The 26,810-nt window shown below is 43.5% G+C and overlaps 1 protein-coding gene across 4 annotated transcripts; it reads right to left on the bottom strand.

The window, feature by feature from the left end:
• Positions 1-10,524: 10,524 nt before the first annotated feature.
• PTHLH (parathyroid hormone like hormone) lies at positions 10,525-26,126 on the bottom strand. Of its 4 annotated transcripts, none has more exons than XM_053387513.1 (4): positions 25,728-26,126; positions 23,312-23,439; positions 16,440-16,862; positions 10,525-10,870 (listed from the first exon to the last, which is right to left on the bottom strand). In XM_053387513.1, exons 2-4 carry the CDS (start codon positions 23,410-23,412, stop codon positions 10,861-10,863), a joined length of 534 nt encoding a protein of 177 aa, XP_053243488.1. In that variant the 5' UTR covers positions 23,413-23,439; positions 25,728-26,126; the 3' UTR covers positions 10,525-10,860. The 4 variants fall into 4 exon arrangements, with proteins under 4 accessions (XP_053243488.1, XP_053243487.1, XP_053243485.1 ...); XM_053387512.1 differs by lacking the exon at positions 25,728-26,126 and adding an exon at positions 23,757-24,030; XM_053387510.1 differs by lacking the exon at positions 25,728-26,126 and adding an exon at positions 23,820-24,030.
• Positions 26,127-26,810: the final 684 nt, after the last annotated feature.

Below are 26,810 nucleotides of genomic sequence, written 5' to 3'. Positions count from 1 at the left end.
AGCAATATTATTATTTATTTATTAATTTAAATAATAATTTAAATAAGCAATATTATTTATTAATTCATTTATACCCCATTTTTTCCCTGACAGAGACTAAAGGTGACTTATAAAGGTGACAGATAAAAATAAGAGCAGCTAAAAACATAAGCAGTATGTGGACCGAAAACTCCCAGAAGTGCAAGCTGGATTTCGAAGGGGCAGAGGAACCAGAGACCAAATTGCAAACATGCGCTGGATTATGGAGAAAGCTAGAGAGTTCCAGAAAAACATCTACTTCTGCTTCATTGACTATGCAAAAGCCTTTGACTGTGTCAACCACAGCAAACTATGGCAAGTTCTTAAAGAAATGGGAGTGCCTGATCACCTCATCTGTCTCCTGAGAAATCTCTATGTGGGACAAGAAGCTACAGTTAGAACTGGATATGGAACAACTGATTGGTTCAAAACTGGGAAAGGAGTACGACAAGGCTGTATATTGTCTCCCTGCTTATTTAACTTATATGCAGAATTCATCATGTGAAATGCTGGGCTGGATGAATCCCTAGCCAGAATTAAGATTGCCGGAAGAAATATCAACAACCTCAGATATGCAGATGACACAACCTTGATGGCAAAAAGTGAGGAGGAATTAAAGAACCTTTTAATGAGGGTGAAAGAGGAGAGCGCAAAATATGGTCTGAAGCTCAACATCAAAAAAACCAAGATCATGGCCACTGGTCCCATCACCTCCTGGCTAATAGAAGGGGAAGAAATGGAGGCAGTGAGAGATTTTACTTTCTTGGGCTCCATGAACACTGCAGATGGTGACAGCAGTCACGAAATTAAAAGACGCCTGCTCCTTGGGAGAAAGGCGATGGGAAACGTAGACAGCATCTTAAAAAGCAGAGACATCACCTTGCCAACAAAGGTCCGTATAGTTAAAGCCATGGTTTTCCCAGTAGTTATGTATGGAAGTGAGAGCTGGACCATAAAGAAGGCTGATCGCCGAAGAATTGATGCTTTTGAATTATGGTGCTGGAGGAGACTCTTGAGAGTCCCAGGGACTGCAAGAAGATCAAACGCATCCATTCTTAAGGAAATTAGCCCTGAGTGCTCACTGGAAGGACAGATCGTGAAGCTGAGGCTCCAATACTTTGGCCACCTCATGAGAAGAGAAGACTCCCTGGAAAAGACCCTGATGTTGGGAAAGATTGAGGGCACAAGGAGAAGGGGACAACAGAGGACGAGATGGTTGGACAGTGTTCTCGAAGCTACAAACATGAGTCTGACCAAACTGCGGGAGGCAGTGGAAGACAGAAGTGCCTGACATGCTCTGTTCCATGGGGTAACGAAGAGTCGGACACGACTAAACGACTAAACAACAACAACAAAAACATAAGGTGGAAAAGACTAATTAAAAAACAATTAAACACTGATGGAATTAAAACTCTCTCTTTTTCTCTCTCTCTCTTTCCACAGACTAAAAAATCTATTAAAACCATACAAGTTTTTAAAATAAAAGCAGCATGGCTCCAGCCCTTTCATTAAAAGCAGTCAGTTCCCAAAGGCCTTTTGGAACAAGAAAGTCTTCGCCTGTGGGTGGAAGGACAACAAGGAAGAAGCCAGTCTAGCTTCTCCAGGGAGGGAGTTCCAAAGTCTGGGAGCAGCCATCAAGAAGGTCCAGTACTGGGCTAGGTGGACCCAGTGATCCAGTCTGGTAAAAAGAAGTTATTTATATCCTGTCTAGTGAATGAATTCAAGTGTCTTTTCCCTTGAAAGTAATTCATGGTCCCAGTGAGGCTCTTCATTCGTTGTTAGTACTGCCTGCTTGATTTCATGCACCCATGTTGCAAGGAAGTGCAGGACTGGCCAGCGTCAGAATGCCATGGCTTCATTAAAAATGTAATCCATAAATCCATATAAAAATTGTCCACTGGGTTGCCCTAGTCACTCTGAGTGGCTTCCTACATTTATAAAAACATAATGAAATATTAAACTTTAAAAGACTTCTCTAAAAAGGTCTGCCTTCAGTTGTCTTCTAAAGGTTGTGTAGTTACTTATCACCTTGAGTTGGGGGTTGCATAACTCCGTACCTTCCAGCACTTTCCCGAAAATAGAGACATCCTAAGGAAAAGCAGGACATTCCAGGATCAAATTAGAAACGAGGACGGCTTCTGTAAATCTAGGACTGTCCCTGGAAAATAGGGACACCTGGTGGTTCTGTGCCTGGGACTTCAAAAAACGGGAGCTGTTAATCACTCAACAGCCCCCCCCATAGGATAGTGGGTGAATAACAAATGGTCAAGAGGTGTGATCTTTAGTGCTTTGCTTATTCTAGAACTTAGTCCTGAGACCTGGCAACCCATTCAAAGCAATCTTAGGATGGAGCTCTTCAATTGAGTTACGTGTCGGTCAGGAAGTATTTACTTGGCAGTGGCAAAGGTGCTTGATAGTTACACTTAGAGCTTTTTTTTCCAGGGGGAACTCACCAGAACTGAGTTCCAGCACCTCTCAGGTAGGTGCCATTGGCATTCTTAGAGAAAGAGGGAGGCGTTCATGGTGAGTTCCAGCACCTCTTTTTCTAGAAAAATAGCATCGGTTACACTTGTACCTGTTAGCCATGCTTGGCACGGGTGCTGTCTCCAGGAAATGAAAGCATTGAGACTGAGTCTGTTTGGAAAGAAGGAGACCCTTTCTTGGCCAGTGAGTCCCAAGCTTTGGCCAAATGAATACAAATTTTGGAGGGAGGCTTGCCACATGATTAGACCCGGGACACATGGGCTTTATCAAACAATGCTAAATTTCAGAAAATGCTATCATCATCATCATCATTATTATTAATTGAATCTATATACTGTCCTATAGTTGGAGGTCTCAGGGCAGTTCACATAAAAGATCACAGTATATGAAAAATAGACTTGTATAGTATATATAAAAAAGTATATGAAAAATAAAAGCAATAACCCAATAATACCCCCCCCAAAAAAGAGCCACATTTTAAAAGGGTATGAGATGTTGATCAGGTCAACCAAAGGCCTGGTTAAAAAGGAACGTTTTTGCCTGGCGCCTCAAGGTGTATAATGAAGGCAAACTTCCCTAAGGAGAGCTTTCCACAGACAGGGAGCCACTGCAGAGAAGGCCCTGTTCTTGTGTTACCACCCTCTGGACCCCTCAAGGAGGGGGCACACAAAGGAGGGCCTCCGAAGATGATCTCAGGGTCTGGGTAGGTTCATATGGAAAGAGGTGGTCCTTGAAGTATTGCAGTCCTGAGCCTTTATAGGCCCTGTGGTTTTATAGGTAAAAACCCAAATTTTGAATTGGGCCTGGAAACTAATTAGTAGCCAGAAAACTACAGTGGTACCTCGGGTTAAGTACTTAATTCGTTCCGGAGGTCCTTACTTAACCTGAAACTGTTCTTAACCTGAAGCACCACTTTAGCTAATGGGGTCTCCTGCTGCTGCCACACCGCCGGAGCACGATTTCTGTTCTCATCCTGAAGCAAAGTTCTTAACCTGAAGCACTATTTCAGGGTTAGCAGAGTCTGTAACCTGAAGCGTATGTAACCTGAAGCATAACCTGAGGTACCACTGTAATTGGTTCAAGATCTGTGGTGCCTTGTAGATATTCTTATGAAGCCAGCCTGGTTGTTTGCTACAAATCTAACCCAAAGAGGATGGTTTGCCAGAGAGAAGGGCTGCTTTCAAGACAATTTTTGATAAGAAGCCCATTGACTAGGCAATCTGTACAAAGGAAGATTATCATGGATCAGGATAATCAAAGTAGATTTTCCCCACATCCAGGCTTGACCTTGGGTATACAAAAACCAAAGCAGGCACAGCAAATGGGACAATAGTCATAACACAGAACCACAACAGTGAATCATCACACAACTTGTCTGCTTTGTATGAAGGAATGGCCAGGTGGGGAAAAGAATTGAAAGGTTGGACAGCAAGCAAGTTGAGCTTTGCTTTGGGTACCTCCCCTTTGGGATGTTCAAGTGATGATAGTTCAGAGTAGAGCCTTCTCTACTGTCAAGTGAGGCTTGGCAGGCTGATGTCTTTGAGTGCATAGGTGTCAAGATGAAGCAGTTCTGTTCAAGCAAATTTTCACTTTCTGATCTTGAAACTTCAAGGTTTTAGCTGCTGTATTTTTTTAATGCTATGTAGGTTAATTAGTTTTATGATTGTCATATTGTGATGGATGTGCAATGCCTTGTTTATGACAGAAAGGTTGCAGCATACAAAACTTAGAATTAGGCAAGTCTATATCAAAGATTGTAAAATGTCCCCAGTTTTATTAGGACACCTTCTGTACTCTGCTTTCTTAGAGGTGGTCCATATTTTTATTAAAGTTTACATTTGAGCCACTCAGGCATGGCACGGCAGTACAGGAAGATTGCTCTGCTTGAGCCAGTGTAGCATGCTGTAGTATAAACAAGCCTACAGTATCCTGAGATACTGTTCCAGCACCTTTCACCAGTGTTATGTTTTATGTTTGAATAACAAGATATTTTAAACCTTCAAATACCATAACTACAGTATTCCTACTGCTTACTGGCTTGAAGCACCACAGCCAAGCTCCCCCTCCCTTTGTGGTTGGCTAAGAGATCAAGAGCATGAACTGAGACTGCCATGCATACTTGCTATGCTTGAAGGCCTTTACAGTCGCTAGATAACACAGTTGTGTTACGGTGTTAAGAAGGGAAATGGTGCTTTTTTCTGAAATGTCAGTAAAGCACCAGTTAATAGAGGTATTTGTCCCTTAAAGACTGTAATTGAACATGAAACCAACTTATGCATCCATCTAAGAGACATCAAGTAATCTGATGGAAACAGGAGTATGGATTGGGCTGGGCAGACTTCAGGTTTATGGGATCTGGGTTGTTATTTTTTTTTTAGAATACAATGGCACACTAGCCAAGTACAGGTGAAAAACAGTGGCTCTGGAGGTGGACCTCTGCACCCTCTGAGCTGGGGTAACCTGCATATACCAAGTGCATACCTACATATGAGTGTAGATCAGATCAAGTGTTTTTAACACAAAACTCTAAAATTGGCCACCAGATGACCACAAAGCTTGGGTGACCAATTAAGGCTGTGATCCTGTAAATTATGTTGAAAACAATGGGGCTTACTTTTGAATAGTCATGTACAAGATTGCACTGTAATTCTCCTGTTTTAAAGGTGGGGAATAGTGAAGCCTTCCCAGATATTTAAAAAGTAAATAAATTTACTTACTATTGTTCAATTACTGGGTGTCAGAAACCCTTGCAGATCTATTGCAAATCAACCAGAGATCTGTCAATAGATTCCAATTTCCTTTCTACCCAGTCCTGATATAGATGACAGTGGGGAGGTCTTTGGTTCTGGTTGCATGAGGTGGCCTCGGGCAGGCAAGCCACTTTGTGTTAGCGTCAGTCCTTCATATGCAATCCTGTTGTAAAGAAGCACTTTGAACACTGTAAAGCAGCCATATGAATGCTAAGTATCATTATTGTTCAGACAGCCACATGCAGGGGGAGAGGAGCAAAGAAATGGTTAGGTTGCACTTGAGATGAAAAACTGAATGTGGAGGGGTTAAAATGGCTCAAGGCAACCTCAAGGGGAAGGAGGACCCACAGAACCACCATGTAGGATATGGAGAGTTGTGTAAGAAGGCAGGGTAAGGGTTAGATGGTGCAAGAAACAGAGTGGGAGAGAAAACAGTTTACCACAGAACTGGAAGATCAAGTGCAGAGGTGAAGCTCCTAGCATATATAAAGGCGCAGTAAAACATTAAACCTTAACAAGCTTCCCTATATGGGGCTGCCAATGGTAGCCAGACAGATACTTCCGGGAATCTCTGAAACAGGGCAAGACCCCATTGTCTGTTCCCAACAGGTGGCAATCAGGTCTAATTTGCACAAATAACAGCTGAGATGGTGAATCTTGAACCAACTGCAGGCTTACATAATTGCTCCCCCACTAACCAAAATATTCTCTCCACATGCCAAACAAGATGTTGGGGAGAAGAGTGCTAGCCTGCTGGTTTCTGATGTGTTTTTTTTAAAAAAAAATATTTAGAAGGTTAATGCCCTCCATTTCTCAAAGCCGCTGGAAATAAATTATGTAAATCATGAAGAAAATTCTCCATGTCATAAAATTCTCCAGGTCATAAAGCTGAAACCTCTGTCCCAAGGATAGGGAACCTGTGATCTTCCATATGCTGTTGGACCCAGCTCCCTTCAACTCCAGCTAGTGATGCCAGTGGTCCAGGATGATGGGAGTTGTAGTCTGGAGGGCCACAGGTTCCCCACCCTTCCTGTACCGTGTCCTCTCTTTTGTTCTCTTCTAAACAACAACAGAAGCCTCTGACTGCTCTAGTCTTTACTCATAAGAAGATGATCCAACCTCTTGAACTTTTCTGTCATTTCTCCATCAGCCAGATCTGCACATAGATTTTCAGGAATGGCGGCCGCCATAGTTCTATAATAGTGTCAGACTTGCTGTTTTCTTTTCAGTCAGTGTCTGAAACTGAAATTGCCTTTTGCTTTACATTAAGGTTGCCTAGCCCTGACTGCTGCAGCTTCTACAGTCTCTTGAATCTGGCTCTGAAATGAAATAACTCAGGAAGTTGATTTCCTGTGGGTGACTTGTTAACAAAGGGACATTGCAGAACTGAATTGAAGACTCTGATCAAAGTGGCTGTGTCACCTTCCTGGATGTTCTCTTTCCTGAAGTCCATTGAGGTCAACCATAACTTTTAAAAGGGGAATCATAGCTTTATTTAAATTTCAAAACTCACTACTGGTGCCAAAATAGGTGGGGCTTTTCTTGCCATTTATGCTGTTTCAAGGCCATTAGCAATCCATTCTGACCACGATCCTTCTGCACATAAAACATTAATCCTTCCATAAATGACTGTCCTCAGTTCACTTTAGTGCTGAATTTCTGCACACTTCTTAATCCTTTCCTGCAGCACAGACTATCAAAGCATCAAGGGAGTTCTTGAGCACTATTCAGATCTGCCCTTCTGCAAGATTTCTGTAGCTCTGTGAACAGATGGTGGGTGTGAATGGGAAGAAGTTTCACTGAAAAGCAATGTTTGAAGTAAACTTGGACACCAATGAGTATGCTCAGTGGGTTTTCAATAATTTAATCTTGTTCAGCCATTGTTTTTTTAAGGCAACACCCATCATATTTAAACATCTGCCACTTTCCTTTTGTCTGAAAAGAAAAACTCAATTCTAAGTGAAAGGAAATGTTTGAAGCTTCCCAAATCTCTCAAGTGACTCAAGTATCCTGTTTGGACAGTGATCAAACCTAATGAATTAAAAGTCCAAAAATATGAGCAAAATGGACCATGTAGACAGAAGTGGAGCATTGGTCTAACTTTGACCTTAACATTTGACACTGTGATAATACAGCAGGAGCTCACATGGCTCTCTACCTACATGCAAGCAATTCCCTTCTAAGAATTCCTTAGGGACATTGTTATGAACTATTTGAAGTCTATTCAGAGCCATTACATCAGTGGGCTGTGAGAGAGTGGCTAGTCTACCACAGAAAACCAGTCTATAAATTTAATGAAAAGCCTCCGGTGTGGGCCTCAAGAGAAACTGCCCACTGCATCACTCCACAACTCTCTGCTCTGGCCTTCCTCCCACTCAGCCTCATTGGAGAGGATTACTCCTAATGCAGATTTACCACCCCTTAGAGGAGGTTACCCTTTTTCATGTTTCTTCGAACTAGCTTCCTTCCAACCAACCAAGAGGGATGCCCAGATCAGTGACTTGTGCCCAAACACAGCAAGAGAAAAATGTGTTCACCCCTAGGAAAAAAGCAAGCCTTTCCTGTCACAGGTTTGGAAACAGTGCATTACATCATGATTTGTCAAATTAACGAAGAATTCTGCCATTCTCCTGCGCCCTGTGACTTTCCATCATCTCACAGGGGATGTTCAGAGGACCAATGGGACTTTGACCAAGAGGCCCCAGATTAAATTGTGGTCCATCTCCTTTAGTATTTTGAATACTTCAGTTGCATCTCTTGGTATAAAATACTAAATTGTCATTTATTTCCAGGGAAGCTTCTTAGGGTCATTTCAACAAGACAATACCTTTATTAGGACCAGTCAAAAGGTCACAAAATAGTGAGCAAACATTTTAGTTTGCAGCACTTTTCATCAGGTTGAGGAGTGGGAGAGAAAATGTTGACTTGATATTGTCTTAAAGTGGATTATAAATGAAGCATGCAGACTTAATTGGATTAGGCTGTACAGTGGTACCTCAGGTTAAGTACTTAATTCGTTCCGGAGGTCCGTACTTAACCTGAAACTGTTCTTAACCTGAAGCACCACTTTAGCTAATGGGGCCTCCTGCTGCCGCCGCACCGCCAGAGCACAATTTCTGTTCTCATCCTGAAGCAAAGTTCTCAACCTGAAGCACTATTGCTGGGTTAGCGGAGTCTGTAACCTGAAGCGTATGTAACCTGAGGTACCACTGTACTAGTTGTTGTTCAGATGTCAGGTTGACAAAGAAGGAAAGATTTTTTTTTAAAAAAAAATAAAATTCAGCAGTTGCTAAGTGAAGCATACAGGATCCTTGTGTATTAGAGAACAGAAGAGAAAAGGTCCATTTTTTAATAACCTGTTTGTATATTGATTTTAGGTGATGCATTTCTAAGAAGTTAGTCCAAAAGGTGCATGACTTTAAAAAAAGAAGTTAATGTCGTTTGCAGGAGACTTGACTCAGACCAGGGTTAGTGCTGGGCAGGCATCACCTTATACCCTTTTTCTTTTAAAACCATCCTCCTTATCTGATCAACCACTGACCCAAAAGGCTTCAAGGTGGAACTTGCCCTTTTTGTCCTCTACTGCCATTTTGAGAAAAATATTTCATCTGGAGATGTGGTTTGCATTAGAAGGAAATTTCTCATGGGTGCAAATGGTGGGATTTCCTCTCAAGGCCTCAAGCTCAATCCACAACATCTCTGGAGAGCAACTTCCAGCCTGTGCAGACCATGCGGAGTATATGTGTATATACAAAACAAGTGTGCATATGTGTGATAAGAATTGTGGGAATATTACCATGTTGTGCCAAATGAAAAGGATCCATCTATACAGCTTTATTGCTGACTTTTAATGACTTTTGGCTGGTGACTACGCTAAGCTAATGGAATTTGCAGCTGATGCCTACATGCTTCCACTGGTGCATATGGCAGCAGCAAAATCCGCTTGGCAGTTTCTACTTGGGCAGTAAGCTGTGCAGCTGGCTGGCAAGAAACAGTCTAGTGTATATCTGATCTGCAAGGGTAGGTCGCTGGTTTGGAGGAACTGATGCTATCTGAAAGACTAGCACGTTTATCAGGGTGTCTGTTAGCTCCCCTGCTGCCCTAAACTAGTCTAAGACTGTTATCTAATGCATGTGTACTTCTGATTAGGCTTCATTGAAATCAGTGGAATTTGCTTCTTGGGAAATACAGATAGGATTGAGCTGCATGTCAAGACACTTGAAATATGAGCTGTCAGCTTGTTTCTCAATGATTATTTACCCACAGTAGGAAACAAAGACTGTATCCACCAGTCTTCAAGGCCTAATAATTTCTCTTAGAACTAGGAGACATAGCTGAGTGTGAATCCAAACTGGGCTTGGAATTGCTGGTCTACCCAAAGTCTAGCCACTGTGTTGGATATTTCACACATTCTCCATGCATTCAGCCACTCCTATGTCCTAAGACAAGGGGCATCAGAATCAGCATACTAGATATTGGGGAAGACCAAACTGTACCTCCAATAAACTCTGTAGGGAAGGAAGAATCTATTGAGTATTTTAGTATATTCCTGTGTAATAGAAGTAGCAGCATCTGGAAATAAACTTGGAATGAGGTGGGAAATTCTAATGGGAGATTTATAAAAACTCAGACTTCAGATGCTCCAAGGCAGCAATGGATTCCTGGCTTGCATTAAGCCCCTTTGGTCTCATCTGCATTTTTCTGCCAGGTTTTTGTTGCTGGATGAATGCTGAGGAGCTACAACTTCCTCCCCACTGTCCAACCTGACCTCCGTCTGTCTCCATCCCTTGTGCTCTGCCTTGGGAAACTCTGGACTAACACTTTTTGAGATCAATTTGTGTTTCCATGTAAGCCCTGTAAGACTGAAGCACATCCCCCTGTGCAGAATTCTTTTCCACAAGTATTAGACACCAGTTCAGCTTCTCCACTGCCTTAATGCCAGATACTGGAGCACAATACATCGTTAGTGATTTCTAACTAAAAACTAATATGAAAATGGAAGCAAAACCAATATAAACATATTAGGTTTGAAGACTATTTTCAGATGCCGCAAAGGGGGAAATGATTGTTCCTTGTCCTTGAGATCTTAAGAGGACACACTTCTTCCTCTGAGTCATGATATGATTTTAACTACATTATATTTTATTGGCCTTTTTTAAAAAAATAAATTGTAAAAATACCGCCTTTTATACATGCGTGGAAGATTTGTTTGTTTTTTAAACAACTGTACTTGGGCAACTCATTAAAACCAATAAAAAAGAAACCATTTATTTATGTCGTATCAACAAAAGACATAATGTATATCTAAAGTGCATTATGTTACAAAAATTATAGAAAGTCAGCAGCACCAAGATAAACGTTCATGGAAATAAATACATCATTCAACAAAATAAATTATGGTAAATGGACAACAAGAATTGTCTTTGCACAAAAAGAATCTCCCAATATTCACAATGTTCAAATGTGCAGTTTTGGAGAGCATCTGTGGCCAACGTTTTATTCTGATACATTTACAATATTTACAGATAATAAATACTTCTAACACTTTCCATATGTTGACTATTACAGAATACTGCAGTGTGTTTTCCAAAAATCTCAGCTGACGATGTCAACGCCTCCTGCAAAGAAAGAGAAGAGAAATGGGGGGAATTAATATTTTCCCATACAAAATAATTGGACACAACATTTATAGTCTCACAACAGGGTGTGCCTGTTGGAAGAGATGATGAACAACTCTGGTTTTTGTTGTTCTGTCTCTACTGTGCATGGTTTTCAGTACTATGAAACTAGCAATGTGAAGTATTAGAGATCAATTCCAAGTAGCTGATCCTTTGCAGCTGGGTCTCTCCTGAGACCCCCTCCCTCAACGCACAGTCATTAGCAATGCATCACATTTTAATCACAATTTAATATAGTGCTACTAAAACAAATCTAAAACTAGGTATTGTGAAAAATCCAGCTTCCAAATCCAGGCTAGGCAGCCAAGTTCCATTCAGGCCTGTTGAGCTTTGCTTCCTATGTTTGAGCCTACATATGACATCCTGTTCAAGATCTGTTCCATCTTTGTTACTTATTTTACATTTGCTGCTGAGGGTGGCCATTGGGCAAAGATTTATTCTGCCCAGACCTGTAATTCTCCAGTCTGCCTTTGACTCTTTCGTGAGATATATTTCAGAAAAGTCTGTTCCCATTTCTGGGGATATCTGTGCACAGCATCTGTAGCTGTGTTCCCAAGGTGAGTGACTGGCTTACAACTTGAAAAATGGGGAAAGGACCGGGAGAAAGAACCAAAACAGCCAAATGAAGGAATAGGGGTGGGTTATAGGTGACCATTTATTAAAGATGAGCAAACAACCTTTAGGCAAAGCTGCGGTAGCCTGGTTTTCTGTGTCATCCTGCCAAGCTGGAGGATTTTCACACATCAGCCCTCAAGCAGCTTTCTTTATGCACCTAAGATCCTGACATAAGACACACAAATCCATGGAAGTGATAAGCAGATTGCAAGTTATCAGATGCAAGCTTTCATTCTTTTTGGAGAATGAAGAGAATTTCAGCTTGGAGCGCCATGGCCTGTTGCATTAGACTCTGAAGTGCACCTCTTAAGACCTTTCGCCTTTCTTCAGAGTGTATAAATAACAATCATGTCCAGGTTTTGGTTTTTTTACTACCTTGATCAAATTAAACAACCACTTTGAATGCTGGCTGCACTATATTAAGACAAGTTCACACCTTGATTTCTCTTATACTGTGTATGAATCATAGAATCATAGAGTTGGAAGAGACCACAAGGGCCATCGAGTCCAACCCCCTGCCAAGCAGGAAACACCATCAGAGCACTCCTGACATATGGTTGTCAAGCCTCTGCTTAAAGACCTCCAAAGAAGGAGACTCCACCACACTCCTTGGCAGCAAATTCCACTGTCGAACAGCTCTTACTGTCAGGAAGTTCTTCCTAATGTTTAGGTGGAATCTTTTTTTCTTGTAGTTTAGAACCATTGCTCCGTGTCCGCTTCTCTGGAGCAGCAGAAAACAACCTTTCTCCCTCCTCTCCCTCCTCTATGTGAAATCCATGCTGACTATTGGTGATCACAGCATTCCTTTCTAGGTGCTCACAGACTGTTTGCTTTATGATCTGCTCCAGAATCTTCCCTGGTATTGATGTCAGACTGACTGGGCAGTAATTATTTGGGTCCTCTCTTTTCCCCTTTTTGAAAATAGGTACAACATTTGCCCTCCTCCAGTCTGCCGGGGACTTCACCTGTTCTCCAGGAATTCTCAAAGATGACTGCCAGTGGTTCTGAGATCACATCTGCCAGTTCTTTTAATACTCTTGGATGCAGTTCATCTGGCCCTGGAGACTTGAATACATCTAAACTAGCCAAGTATACTTGTACTATCTCCTTAGTTATTCTGCGCTGTGTTTCCTCTGCTGAATCATTTGCTCCAAATTCTTCAGGTCGGGCATTGTTTTCTTTATCGGAGAAGACTGAGGCAAAGAAGGCATTGAGTTCAGCCCTTTCTGTGTCCCCTGTTTGCATTTCACCATCTTCTCCTCTGAGTGACCCCACTGTTTCTTTGTTCTTCCTTTTGCTACGAACATACCCATAAAAGCCTTTTTTTGTTGCTTTTAACCTCTCTAGCAAGCCTGAGTTCATTCTGTGCTTTAGCTTTTCTGACTTTGTGTCTACACGTGCTGGCTATTTGTTTGAATTCCTCTTTGGTGGTTTCCCCCCTTTTCCATTTTTTGTACACATCCTTTTTTAATCTTAACTCAGTTAAAAGTTCTTTAGATAGCCACCCTGGCTTCTTTAGGCACCTTCCATGTTTCCGTCTCATTGGTATTGACTGAAGTTGTGCTTTTACTATCTCCCTCTTAACAAACTCCCAGCCATCATGAACTCCCTTTCCTTTTAGTATTACTGTCCATGGGATCTCACCCAGCACTTCCCTAAGTTTTATGAAGTCGGCTTTCTTAAAGTCAAGAAATTGAGTCCTAGTATGCTTGGCTGCTCCTTTCCACTGTATAGTAAACTTCAGAAGAGCATGATCACTCGTACCTAATGATCCTTCCACTTCTACCCCACTAACCAGTTCATCAACATTGGTTAGGACCAGATCTAAAATGGCTGTTCCTCTTGTTGCTTCTCCCACTTTCTGGACAATGAAGTTGTCTGCAAGGCCAGTGAGGAATCTGTTTGACCTTATGCTCTTGGCTGAGTTTGACATCCAGCAAATATCCGGGTAATTGAAGTCCCCCATTACTACTATCTCCCTTCCTTTTGCATGCTTGGCCATCTGTTCCAGGAAGGCAGCATCTATGTCCTCTGTATGAGGAAAATAATTGAAAGCATTTTAAAATCTGCAATTTGAGGGGGAAAGCAGAGTTGTATCATGAAAAGATAACTGAAGTCACTTTTCCTGGAAATGTTCTACCAGTCTTTAAGGTTGATTGTCGCTTGATTAACATTGTGGGAACACGCATTTTTTGCCACCTTATTAGCACTGCATCAGGTAAAGCTGTTTTGGAAGCTCAGAAGCTGAAATTCTACATTCTATTTGACAGAGAAGGGATTTTGCTCTTGTGCTTAATCACTTCCTTTTCTAAAAGATATATTTTAAATATCTCAAGTGTTCAAAGTCCTTACAGGCCCTATAATACTCATAAACTATTATATTGAAAACAAAAATGTTTTGAGACAAGCCCCAATCTAGAAACGCTTTGAGCGTTTTGGGTATCCTTTGGACGCAGCAATGTTGGTTCAAACGTTGCAAAATATTTATAACACAATGGATTACATCCAACATCACATGAGTGGACTGAATGTGATAGAACCTCCCCTTCTTCATCCCTCGCATCCTCCCCTGAAAGGTAGTCCAAAGGAGCTGCAGGGGAGAGGAGAAGAAGAAGGGGAAGTCACATTGCACCAATGGAAGGCTGTTTTACCACTGAAACAGGCAGACAGTTTTTCTTTTGGAAATAAATGTGATGCCAGTACTCATAGTGGTTGAAGTTCGGTAGGTGCTAGGACAAAATGGTTACCATGGGCAGCAAAAAATAAAATAAAATAAAAAGACTACCACAAAAAAATGTGGATAGAAATGCAAGTCCTAAGAATAAACTTAGAAAATCTCTGGGAATGGGTTATTGTGAATAGTAAGTCGTCTACATGAAGATTAGGCCAATTTTGACATGTGGATGACCATGAGTTATATTTGAGTCCTGCAGTTCAAATAATACAAAAGTGACACCTTGTGTATCTGTAGGTATTGCCCACACAGGAACCCAAATATTACCGTATTTTTTGCTCTATAAGACTCACTTTTTCCCTCCTAAAGAGTAAGGGGAAATGTCTGTGCGTCTTATGGAGCAAATGCAGGCTGCACAGCTATCCCAGAAGCCAGAACAGCAAGAGGGATTGATCCCTCTTGCTGTTCTGGCTTCTGAGATTCAGAATATTTTTTTTTCTTGTTTTCCTCCTCCAAAAACTAGGTGCATCTTGTGGTCTGGTGCCTCCTCTGTTTATTACGTTTCCACATATTTACAGGAGACTAGTAATGCTTGTGTCAGGAGTATATAAATAGTGGTTAAATTTGCCTGTTGCTGCAAACTGAGTGTCTAATATTACAAATAAGTCAATAGTCTATATACTAGCTAAAAAGGGATGACTCCATGCTCTTTGTTTTGAGACCCTTGGAAGAAAGGTAGGTTACAAATGTAAGAGAATAGGTTTCAATCCTAAGAAGCACACCTGTTAGAGAGCAAATCCTGTTGAACTCTTTTGAATTTCAGAGTAAGCATGTTTAGAATTTCCATATTGCAATGTTTAATCCTGAAATCTTTGGGTGAAATAAAAATCACTATATTTTCTTTGAGTTAAAGGGGAGTGAAAGAATGAGACCTTTCACAATTCTTTCAGAAAATGATGATATGGAATCTGTGCAAAGTTGCAGTTCTTACTCTTTTTAAAGAAGCTTGTCATACATGAGAGAAACGTGTTTCTCTACCCCCGGGGCAATGCTCCACATTTTTCAGCAGCAGTGTAATTGTTTGACAAGCTGGCAGCAAAATTGGAACTGAACTAACAAGTCCTAATGACAGGGAAAATATTATGGCAGAAAGGCTGGCTGGTGTTAGCAGATATTACTAAGAGAAACTTTCCATGTTCTCCCCTAAGGATACAAACAGTGAGGTTTTTTCTTTTTTAAAAAATGGTGTAAATTGTTAAAGACAAGGGGGGGACATAGCTTACTTTTTATATCTGTGAAAGATATAAGGTAGACTATCATCTCATAATCCTAAAATTTGAAACGCCTCTCATTATAGAAAAACCGTGTTGCATTTTTAAAATGTGCAGAAGTTGTAAAGGGCTTGATTTTCCCTAGCACAAATACAAATCTCTCTGAAATTAATTTGCCCGCCTTCAAGGACTAGTAAATATAGTTGTTACGTAGTTACTAATTCCTTAAAGAGGGATCTAAGAGCTTGGAGTTTTGTCCAGGTAACTTTGCTACTGAGGAACTGACTCAAAGGCAAACACTGTTTTGCTGCCCCTCTCCCTGCAATGGTACCTCGGGTTACATACGCTTCAGGTTACAGACTCCACTAACCCAGAAATAGTACCTCGGGTTAAGAACTTTGCTTCAGGATGAGAACAGAAATCGTGCAGTGGCAGCACGGCAGCAGTGGGAGGCCCCATTAGCTAAAGTGGTGCTTCAGGTTAAGAACAGTTTCAGGTTAAGAACGGACCTCCAGAACGAATTAAGTATGCAACCAGAGGTACGACTGTATCTCCAAAAGGAAGACATTTATCTTGGTAGCTTAAAGCAACCAAATTACCTTAAAGAAGTGGGGAGCTACTGCTCTTGTAGAAGAGGAAGTAGCTTAATAATTTTCACCCTCTAAGTGACGTAGAAAAAAATGGGGATTAGAGACAGTCATACTATGAGGCAAGGTATAACTTCTGGAAACAGCACATTTTCAACATCATTTATTTCTCCTTCAATCCAAGAACCAGACTCCCTTGCACATCTCCAGTTTGCATCAATGGAATTGCATAGGAGAACTTTGCAACGCATTCTGCCCATGTTGATTACCATTTGAGTTTTCCATTTTAGGCATCCTATTGTCTTGGGTAGACCCTGGACATTTAAATTCTTACCTTCTGCATTAAGGCTGAAGAGCATTACCTTGTATTGATATGTGTAGTTCCAAAGATGTCCAATAGGGGGATCTGTGTCATTCCACTTCCAGACCCTCTTGAGCTGAGCCAGGCTGAACGAATCCTCCTTTTTTTCTTCTCTTGCTCTTTACGTTTGCCGGGCTTTCCTTTCTTTTTCTTTCCTGGAGCCTTAGGAGGTTGCTCTTTGTACGTCTGGGCTTTGTTGGTCTCTTGAGTCAGGCACTTGCCTTCATCTTCACTGCCAAACCGGACAGCATAATTCTTTGCGATGGTGGCAGGTTTAGGGTTTGGTGATACCTCTGACATAGCCCGGATCTCGGCTGTGTTAACCCCTTCAATTAAATTTTGCAGGAAGTTTCGTCTTCGAATATCTTGCAAAGACTTTCCTTTATCGTGCAACAGCTGGTATTCTGATACTGTCCTTTTGCTGCTTGAAAAAAAGCAAATCCATACTTCAATAAAAAAAGAAATGTTGCTAAATCAGTTTAGCCAAATCTATTCCTTTCTGGGTACAGTGAAACCTTCCACCTCTAAAGCATTTCCTTGGATATGAGCTACTTTTGGTTCACAGTTGCAGAAGACATGGGCATAATGTATTGTAGGGGAATAAAAATTCAGCTTATGCATTCTTTGACTTAATACGGGCAAATATTTCCAAACAGATTATCCCCAAAGCAGTCTTATGTTGGGGTGTCTTCTGACATAAACTTTATGATATGGAACAGTGGAAAATGTCTCCTTCCTGCACCACTCTGGTAGCATGAGAAGTCTGAGATCATGTGGGGGCGGCAAGATTTAGCATGACTCATTTCCATGCCAGCATTATTCTAATTTTCAGGAAAAACAATGCTGGGATGTTGTGAAGCTCTGTCGTGGCCTTTTCCCAAGTGACCTCATCCTTCTGATGTCACCAGAGTAGCCCAGGGAAGAGACACATTGCAGCAGCAACTCCACTGCTGTAATATCAAAATGGGTCCTTAGAAATGCAAATTCTTATGCAGATGCATCATGCATGGATTTCTGAGATAGGAACTTCCTTTAGTTTAAAAGAAATTAATGTTCTTTTATGAATAGATTAATTATATGAATAGACGCTGACATATTTGTTCTCTCAGTGGAGACGCTTTGTTGACTTGTGGTGTGCAAGCCCCTTCCCTGTCTAAAGTATGGGGATGTTTTTTGTACATAGATTGAACAAATACTTGGTGAAGAACTGTGTCACCAGAACATGATGCAAAGGAGACCATGTGCTGAGGATGTATCAACCTGTTTTTATGATTTTCAATTACTGGAACAGGATGACCAACTTATATGTTCTCTGGGGGATTCTACTCTTCAGGTGGTAGTCTGTGACTCAGAAGTGTATGCTGCCAAATGAATCAACCTTATCATTGGTCAGGCCCCATAATAAATTTATGGAGCAGCAAGAACGATTTTATGCATGGTGCACATGCACCCAGCTATAGACAGAGCATTATGTGAAAATCTGGAGGCAGTTGCCACATGGGTTAGCTCTTTCTTTCCACTTTAAAAAAAAATGCCTTTTTATTTTCCTTTGAAGTTAAGCCATTGGCAAACCACTTACCATCTCTTGATTATAATCTAGTAGCACTACTAGGGACTGAATAAAACAACTTTGGATGATGAGTGATTTGAAGGGAATATTTGGTCTGCTGTTCATCAGGTGGCCATCTCTCATGTAGAATACAGTTTCTTGGCATACATGCTCCAAGCTAGCCTAGATGTCAGGAGATTTACTCAATGCCTCAGTCTTATATTCTCTATTAACCACTTTTCCTCAGCAGCACCCATCCTGTTAGGCACTCTTAATTTGTTTCTATGTACATAAGACTTTCCTAAACTACTGTTTTATACAACAAGAGCAGTCTATATCACATTTTCTCAGCTTCCTCAATTCTAGGCTACTTAAGCAATGGTTTAACCAGGCATTTTGCAAGAGTGCAGACTGGAATAACAAGGGAGTTAAGAAAATGTGGTCCACAGAAACCATATTGTGATCCAACAAGTGATCTAAGCGTTGCCTGGGAAGTAATTAACTATGGGAAAATGTGTGTTTCTGCCTCAGGGTAAGGTGGATGCATTGTGAACTGCACAGGGGAAAAGGGAAGTGGGATTGTAGATCCCAAAGGTGCCACAAGTAGCTGTCCTTCCAGTCTGCTACTAGTGGAATGCGCTGAGGCATTCACATGGTTATTGCACAAACATATTATATCATATTATAAATGAGGGGACTCCTATTGGTCAAGTCAATGGATGTCACTACTCTGTTTCTTAATGAGGTAGGCATGTTGATGTATTTTATCAAGAAACATGGCAGCAATGAGAACCATATATCAACTTGCTGCCTGATGCATTGATCTCCATAGAGACTACAGTGGTACCTCGGGTCAAGAACTTAATTTGTTCTGGAGGTCTGTTCTTAACCTGAAACACCACTTTAGCTAATGGGGCATCCTGCTGCCGCTGCTGCATGATTTCTGTTCTCATCCTGAAGCAAAGTTCTTAACCTGAGGTAATATTTCTGGGTTAGTGGAGTCTGTAACCTGAAGGGTATGTAACCTGAAGTGTATGTAACCCGAGGTACCACTGTATTTTGAATGTAGAGACCGGCATTTCTCTGTGTAACGTGCAGAGGTCAAGAGGTCTTAAATACCAACATGAAATGTTATTACCACCCCATCGCCACTTGGATTGATGTTCATTTATTCATTTCTCAAAACTTGATTCCTCAGCACTTGATGACTTGCATGTGTGGAGTAACTTCATTTAAAAGAGTTGTGTCAAGGTTTATAACAAGGTCTTGCCTGTGGTATTTGCTCTGGCCTGATCTTTAGAGTGGTTGTAGCCTTAGTGGCTAAGAGGCTGAACTCCAAACTAGGAAGTCCCTGGCAGCAACAGAGCTAGATGAGACTCTCAGTGGAAAAACAGTGTCTTCAGTGGCAATCAGACTTGACTTTGTATGTGCTCATTGCCAAGTGCTTGGGGATCCCATTGATACAGTCAGTTTTAGCATTTTAATGAAAGTTATGTATACTAATTAACACCTTGTTGATGTTACCAAAGTGTAACACCTCTCACACTAACTAAAATGGTTTATACAGGCCTGATAAAACTCTATGTGATTCCAGCTCATAAACTGCAATAGCTTAGTTATAGTGTGGAAGTCCCTTCACTTAAAGGTCACTTCAAACACTGCAAGCTACTAACATTAGAAGCACACTCATGAACCTAAAAACAAACAAAACATGTAGATTCATGGGAAGGCAAAAGGGTTGAAGAGAAGGCATGTACCTCAAACAGTATGATACACTGCACTAAAACATGTACCCTTAAAATTGCAGTGTTAAAGGGACCTATGAAGGTCCAGTTAGTTCTTAGCTACTATTTTTATCATATTTGTCCAAAGCGACATATCTTGCAGTGCTTTCAGAATTTCTCAGGATGCTTCTCCCTTCTTAACAATCCAAACAATTAGGTACTTTATTAAAAATTTAGAAGCCAAAAGCCTGGCTGACCCGTCCAAATAAATGTGAAGAATTCACCTTGCCCCACCTTGGTCTCTCCAACTCTCATCTCTCCACCCCCACCCCTTCTCGTCTAATTTACCGGTAGTTAAATGATGTATATGAGAGATGCAAGCATGCACCCCCCCCCGTTAAAGTAAAATAATAATAATGCACAGCTTGCCTCTGTGCATTTATATTAGATTGACATTCATGTGCATTCACATAGTTCATGGACCCAGTTAATTGTTTTAAAATAACCATTCAGTGTGTTGAACCAATGTGTAGGCCACTACTGTAAATGCTTCTGAGGAATACAGTGGTACCTCTGGATGTGAACAGGATCCGTTTTGGAGCCCTGTTTGCATCCTGAAGTGAACGCAACCCGCGTCTGCACGTGTCGCGTTTCGCCACTTCCGCGCATGTGTGTGACATCATTTTGAGTGTCTGCGCATGCGCGAGCGGCGAAACCCAGAAGTAACGCGCTCCGTTACTTCCAGGTCGCTGCAGAGCGCAACCCGAAAATGCTTAACCTGAAGCGTATTCATCCCGAGGTATGACTGTAGTAATCTGTGACCAAAAAGGGGAAGTGGTGGGGACAAAGGTCATCCCACACTCTTTAAAAAACGCACCCCAATACAGCAGGAACCAGAACATCTTGGGAAGGCCCTAGTAAATGATGTCATTTAAATAATAATATAAATATAAATATAAATAATAGAACCATAACACAGGCTATAAGAAATGTAATTATTTCTCCCATTCCATGTAACTGTATGGACTGGGAAAAGATTAAACTATTAAACTTTTCATGTGTGCCTAATCACTGGGGTGGATTACTTGTTGAGTTCCTAAAAACAGAAAGATTGAAGATTTCGAAATTATTAGGATAACCCACTAGAGATCCCTTCCAGCCTGCAAGCCATGTTAAATGAAAGAATTCTGACCCCAAACCAGATGCAGTTAATGCAATGCTAACATGTGGTAAGCAATTTTGAGAGAAGAGTTGAGAGCTTATGGTTTCTCGCTGCCCAGAAGTACCCACACAAATTACTGTATACATTGTATGCCGCATTCACAGAGCTATCATTCAATCTCATGTACACAGTACTGACTGCTATGAATTCAGCATCATAAACACACTGGCTGGGTTAAACTGCTAATCCCCAAAGGAAAAATGGTTAACCAGTCATCATTAGAAAAGTGTCCACTCCTGATGTCTTGATCACCATAACTTCAAACAGCCGTCCTGGCCCAATTTCTCTTTCACTGCCTCCAAAAAGCTCGCTTCTCGGAACTGCAGTTTGCCTTCTCCTCCTGGAGTCTTTAGGAAAATACATGCCAAGAAACTTTCTATCACTAGAATGTTTACTGATCTGTAAGGTACTTTGTGGGTTTGGTGGCATTCTCATGTTTACAGACTCCTGTGAAGCCCCTCTTCCACAATTTACTCTTTCATTCCACAGTTGGAGGTTGGCTTGGAGTTAGCACTATAGGACAGGCAGAGGCTACGGTCTTTGGGACCAAATCTGTTTTTAGCAGCTTGCTGCGTTCAGTATATAGCCTACCAAACTAAGTTACCAATCAACTCAAAACAGCTGTTCTTTGTAATATGGCAGGCTGTTGTTGTTTGTGGGCTTTGTTCAGGAATATCGCTTCACACACAGTGACTCAGTCTGGGTTAGCACCAAGGGGTGTGTGACTGCGAATTTTGCCTTGGTAACATTTAGTGGAGAGGGAATAATCAGAGATTTGTGGTGGGGAGCATTGCCTCAGAAGAAAGGGAGCCCTGATTAATAGAAAGATATATAGGACTGGTTCCAAGGGAAAGGCTCAACACAAATCCAAACATGGATTTTCTTATTAGCTGCGGTGAGAAGCATGGGGTGGCGTTCAACTTAGTTTTACTCATAGCAGATCAACTGAAATTAATGAACATGTCAAAGTTGGGTCCATTAATTTTAATATGCCCAATCTGAGTAAAACCTAGCTGAATACCACACAGCATTTCCAAATAAAAGACGTAACTAGTGTTAACAAGGGGAAGAGAATGTCCTTTAGCTTTATCTTCAGGACAGTGTTCTCTACCCACATTGCTCAAGGAGATTTAAAGATTGCATTTTGGGACAAAGTTCATGCATGCATTTTCCAACCAAATTTGAATGGATTTATTATTAGTAATCCCAGCAATTAATGTACTGCATCAGGCAAGTCCCTTAGACATATAAATGCCACCCCCAGAAACATCAATCACTAATATAAAAATAGAGCCTAAAAACAGAAATAAAAGCAGTAAAACAGCGTAAAGCTAATAAGCAGCACTGTTACTTCTAAGTTTATGGAATATATGGTTTCCTAAAATTGTTGGTTTATACTTGGCTTCTGAACTTATTGGACACTCCCCTTCCGAATAATTAAACCAGCATAAAGAGATTTCAGGATCAGGATCTTAAGTAACTAGAAATCTATTGATCATTAGTTCGTAACCACAGTGCGGGATTAATGACATGGGTGGTTTCTCTGTTTTGTTTACATATGCAGGCATATGATTCATATTAATAGACATGGGGGCAGTGGGGGAGCATACATGTTTTGGGTTCTTTCTCAGATTCTCTTATCTCAAAACTCTCACTAAATCAGATGTTTAACTCTGGACCAGAAAGTTAATGTTAACTGTCACGGTACCAAGGTGGGCGAAGGCAATGTCTGTGATATAAGTGTCATGTATATTCTCCCACAGTGTAGCTGGGACCTAGGCCAACATGCCTATAGCCCAATTTTCCACATCTGAAGTCTGTAGTGTGTCTGCTATTGTAGCATTCCTGTAATATGAATACTGTCTGTGTGTATATTTGTAATTGTACACAAGTGAGGCTCTGCTCCCCACCCACCCCGTGTCCTTTAAGGACAGCAATTGTTCCTCTTATGCATTGCCAAGAATCACTGAGTGAGATTCTCCCCAACCCCATCACTGTTCTCAACTCTTCCAAATATTATGCTGTCCCCAAACAGTCTTCATAATCACACTTTGAAAAATATCTTCCTATGCATATAGAGAACCAGCATCACTTTTAAAAAAACTGGAAGCAGTGAAAGGGATAGTTCCTTATCTGTTATTTTTCTAAAATTAAACTTGTCCTTATTGCTATTATTCTTTAAAGGTTGAATAAAATCTGTATCCCTGACCAATGACTTCATAAGCAGCTGGTTTAAGACGTTTCAGGCACTTTCGCCTGTGAAAAGCTGAAATGCCACTGTTAGAAAGAGGAGATCAGAGCTGCTGTTGTATCAAAATTCCCTCCCCAACCACTCCAATTGTAATGATAGAGGAGAGGAAGATCAAACTGGAACTTACAGTCTGCGGCTATTCCCTTCCAGCGATCTCTCAGAGGAGGGTACACAGTAACTCAGTATAAAAACCAGGAAACTCCACTGGTGAAAGAGCCTGGGGAACATCGTCGCTTTGCTGTGAGTCTTTGGAACCTGCGAAGGAAGACACGATAAGTTTTTGCTCCTAAGCGTGTGGGTGCGTGAGACGCGCTTTGAAACGGAGACGGAGGTCCCACGCGTGGATTCCCCACTTCGTCCCTACCCCCCCCCCCCCCCGCCACACACACACAAAATCCAGAGCAATCTTCTGAGCTGAAAGCAAGCAGAGTGCCTAGGTGGGCAACAGAACCAAGGATTCTGTGTCCCAGGACAGCCCTGAACTGGGCAGGGGGTCGCGTCCTTCAAGAACTGCAGCCGCTTTCCTTTCCTCTCCGAGAGAGAAAGCCACGCACCCTCCGTCGGCAAAGTACCTAAAAATCGAGGTTCAGGTCAGGAGCTTCCGGCAAGTTGTCTTCTCTGCTTACAGTACTTACTAACATACACCCGCACACTGAGTCCTGGTGCGCGCACATCCGCCGAGCGCTACGAAAGGGAGGAGGGAGGCAGCGGGGAGAGAAGCCGCCTCTGGGAAACCTGCTGGAGGAGGAGGAGGAGGCATTTTGCAAAGAGATGGCGCCCGAGGAGCATGGGCCGAGACCCCAGCGCTGCCGGCGGGCGGCGAGCCCCACCCTTGGCGGAAGAGCGCCCGCCCGCCAGCAAGATCCTCGGGGTCCCGGAGCTCGTGGGATGCGAAATCGGCCGTGAGGGAAGGCAGCAGAATGGAGCGTGCCTTTCCGTGTCGCGAGGAGCAGATCGCATTTCAAACTAACCTCCCCGCAAGCAGAAAAGCCATCAGGGTCCCTGAGGCGCTACATTTCTACGTGCAGCGAGGGTTCTCTACTTGCGCGGGCCAGAGCGAGCCTAGAGTCCTTCTGTCCTCCGAGGTCTCCCGGCCTCATTCCGCCGCAGGTGTCGAAGCGGCTTCCGCAGCCCCCCTCGCCGCTGGGATTGGGGCGAGGAGGGGAGGCCGAGGGGGCGCCGTCCGCCCCGCGGCCCTTCCTACTCCCCACCTCCCCGAGGCCCAATTCCGACGGGGCGACCTGGCGCCGAGGGCGCTCCGGCCCGGGCGGGGACTCCTCCGCCAGAGGCGCCGCCAAGCTCCGCGTCGTTTCCCCCGCGGGAGGAGGAGGGGGCGGCAGCCGGCGAAGCGCCTTCGCGCGTGAGAAAGGGCTCGCGCTCGCCGGAGTCCCAAAGAGCAGCCGGCGGCCCGACGGCGGGCACCAAGGCGCGGTCGAGAGAGAACCCCGGGCCCGGCCCTCGTGGCTCGGCCGAGCTGCTGGAGATGCGAAGAAGAAGAGCGAGGCTGCGGGTCGCGGGTTCCGATCAGGCGAAGGCCAGGGACTGTCCGACCCCGGAGCGGACGAGCCGGCTGACGAGAGGCTTTCGAGGGAGTGGGCCTGGCGCCGGGGGCGAAGCCCCAAAGGGCATTTCTCCACCTCCCCCCGAAAGAAGGGCTGAGTGAAGTTGCTCCTCGGGAGCAAGGCCCCGGCGGATCCTGCCGGCCCGGCCTGGAAGCGCCCAACCCGGCGGCCTTGGGCAGAGCCGGGCGGAACTTGTCCGCCTTGGTTCCTGGGATGCGCCCCAGGCGCCCTGCCGAGCAAGGGGAGCGGGCCTATCAGGCAGCAAATCTTTCCGGGCCGACCTTCCCTGGTGCCCTTTTGGCCGAAATGTCTTGGGCCGGCCTCCCCTGCCCAGTCCCCTTCAGTGGCGCTGCTTCTGCTCCTTCACCAGCCCCATTGGAATGAATGGGAGTCACGCCATTTAGTTCAATGGGACTTGGAAGAATGGACCCGCCTCCTGCTTATGGGGAAGTTTAATGGGCACCGTTTCCCAGTAGGAGTCTTCATCCCCACCATCCAACACACACCCAATCCTGGGAACTTCTTTCCCGACAGCTCAGTCAGTAGATCTTGAGGGTCTTGGGTTCGAGCCCCACACTGGGCCAAAGATTCCCTTCCAAATCTTACCATTCTATGATTCTAGGACTACATCACAAGCCTGCCTCCAGTGTAACAATGAGATATTTGAAATACACCAAATTCCCCCAACTAGAGATATCAAATCAGGTGAAGCCCAGGATTTGTTTGGGATTTTGAAAGAGGCGGCAGGGCTACCCTGCTCCAAACTGCCTCTTGCTCAGCCAATTCAAACAGAGGCAAATGCAAAAATCAACCGGTCCTCGGATTTCTTTTCTCTGCATTGCCCAGGAAATGCTGCTCTCTGAAAACCACCAGAGATCTTCTGTGGGGCTGCCGACCCATTCATTACAGACTTAGGAAAAACAAACAGTTGGTGTAAAAAGACTTGGAAAACTGAAGTTCCCCCAGAATTCATTACTTCACCTTTTCCTTGAGCGCTTCTCCTCTTCGCCTTCTCAGAGATCAGCCTGGCCAAGACAAAGTTGGTTTTCTCAGCGGTCGCTTCCAGAATTTATTTTGTCTCTCTCCCCTCCTTTCCACCCTAGAAAGCAAGCCAGTCACAGGAGAGGGAATCTCTCTCTCCCCTTCCAGCTCCAGTAATGCAAACCTAGGAGTTTTTATTTTGCATGGGAGAAATGAACAGAATGCAAATAAAATTAAAATAAGATAATAGGAGCAGGTGCTTCCTTTTCTCTGACTCTTTGTGTCACTGGAGGAACAGAGAGGGATTCGCCTTATATATAGCTATACGGAAACGGGGTGGGGATGGGAGAACCCCTTTTTTCTTTCTGCCCTCGAGGGAGCATGTGATGCGAATGGGCCTGGGCATGACGCGGCCCCGGGAGGGCTGGCTGGACGGGGCCCCAGAGCCCCATCTGGTTGGACGGCGACCGCCCCATCGCGCCCTCCAGCAAATGGAGGGGAGAGGGAGTTCCTGCTCGCCTCCTCTCGTCGCCATTGGCCCGCGGGACACCTACACACGCATGCCGGAGCCGTGAGGCATCCCAGTCCGGGCTCCTTCCCGCACCGTCACCTTCCTGCCATTGCATCCCTCTGGAATTCCTGCTGCCCCGCCGGCTCCTTTCCCTTCCATCACAGCTGTTTCCAAAATGCCCTGGAGGAGCGGAGCTGAGGCGGTTGCTGCCCCGCTGCCCCGGCTTTTGGCCCCTGCTGCCGGCGTCTCTTCCGCAAGAAGGGGTTGCTGGAGAGAAATGCTCCTCTGCCTGCCGCGCCAGGAGGCCAGACCTTCGGAAGGCGCTTCTTATCTGATCGCACTCCTGCGCTTTTAAACCCTTCGCTTCCGAACGCCTTGTTTGTGCGTTTTGAGAGCCGACCTCACGTCTTGGGCTGATGAATGTGAGAAATGAGCCCCGGAGCTTTTTTTCCTGGGGTAAAACGGTTATATACGCGTAGGGAGTGGATGAAGAATGGTGGCGGAGGCGCGCGTGTCAGCAGAAGTCCTAGCTAGGAAAAGCGCCTGAAGGATTTCGAGGAGCCACAAGCCCA

This window comes from Podarcis raffonei, chromosome 5 (assembly GCF_027172205.1).
Source record: "Podarcis raffonei isolate rPodRaf1 chromosome 5, rPodRaf1.pri, whole genome shotgun sequence".
In the NCBI taxonomy this organism is placed as follows: domain Eukaryota; kingdom Metazoa; phylum Chordata; class Lepidosauria; order Squamata; family Lacertidae; genus Podarcis; species Podarcis raffonei.
Note: the sequence above shows the minus strand (reverse complement) of the source record. Positions and strands in the feature narration are given on the sequence as shown.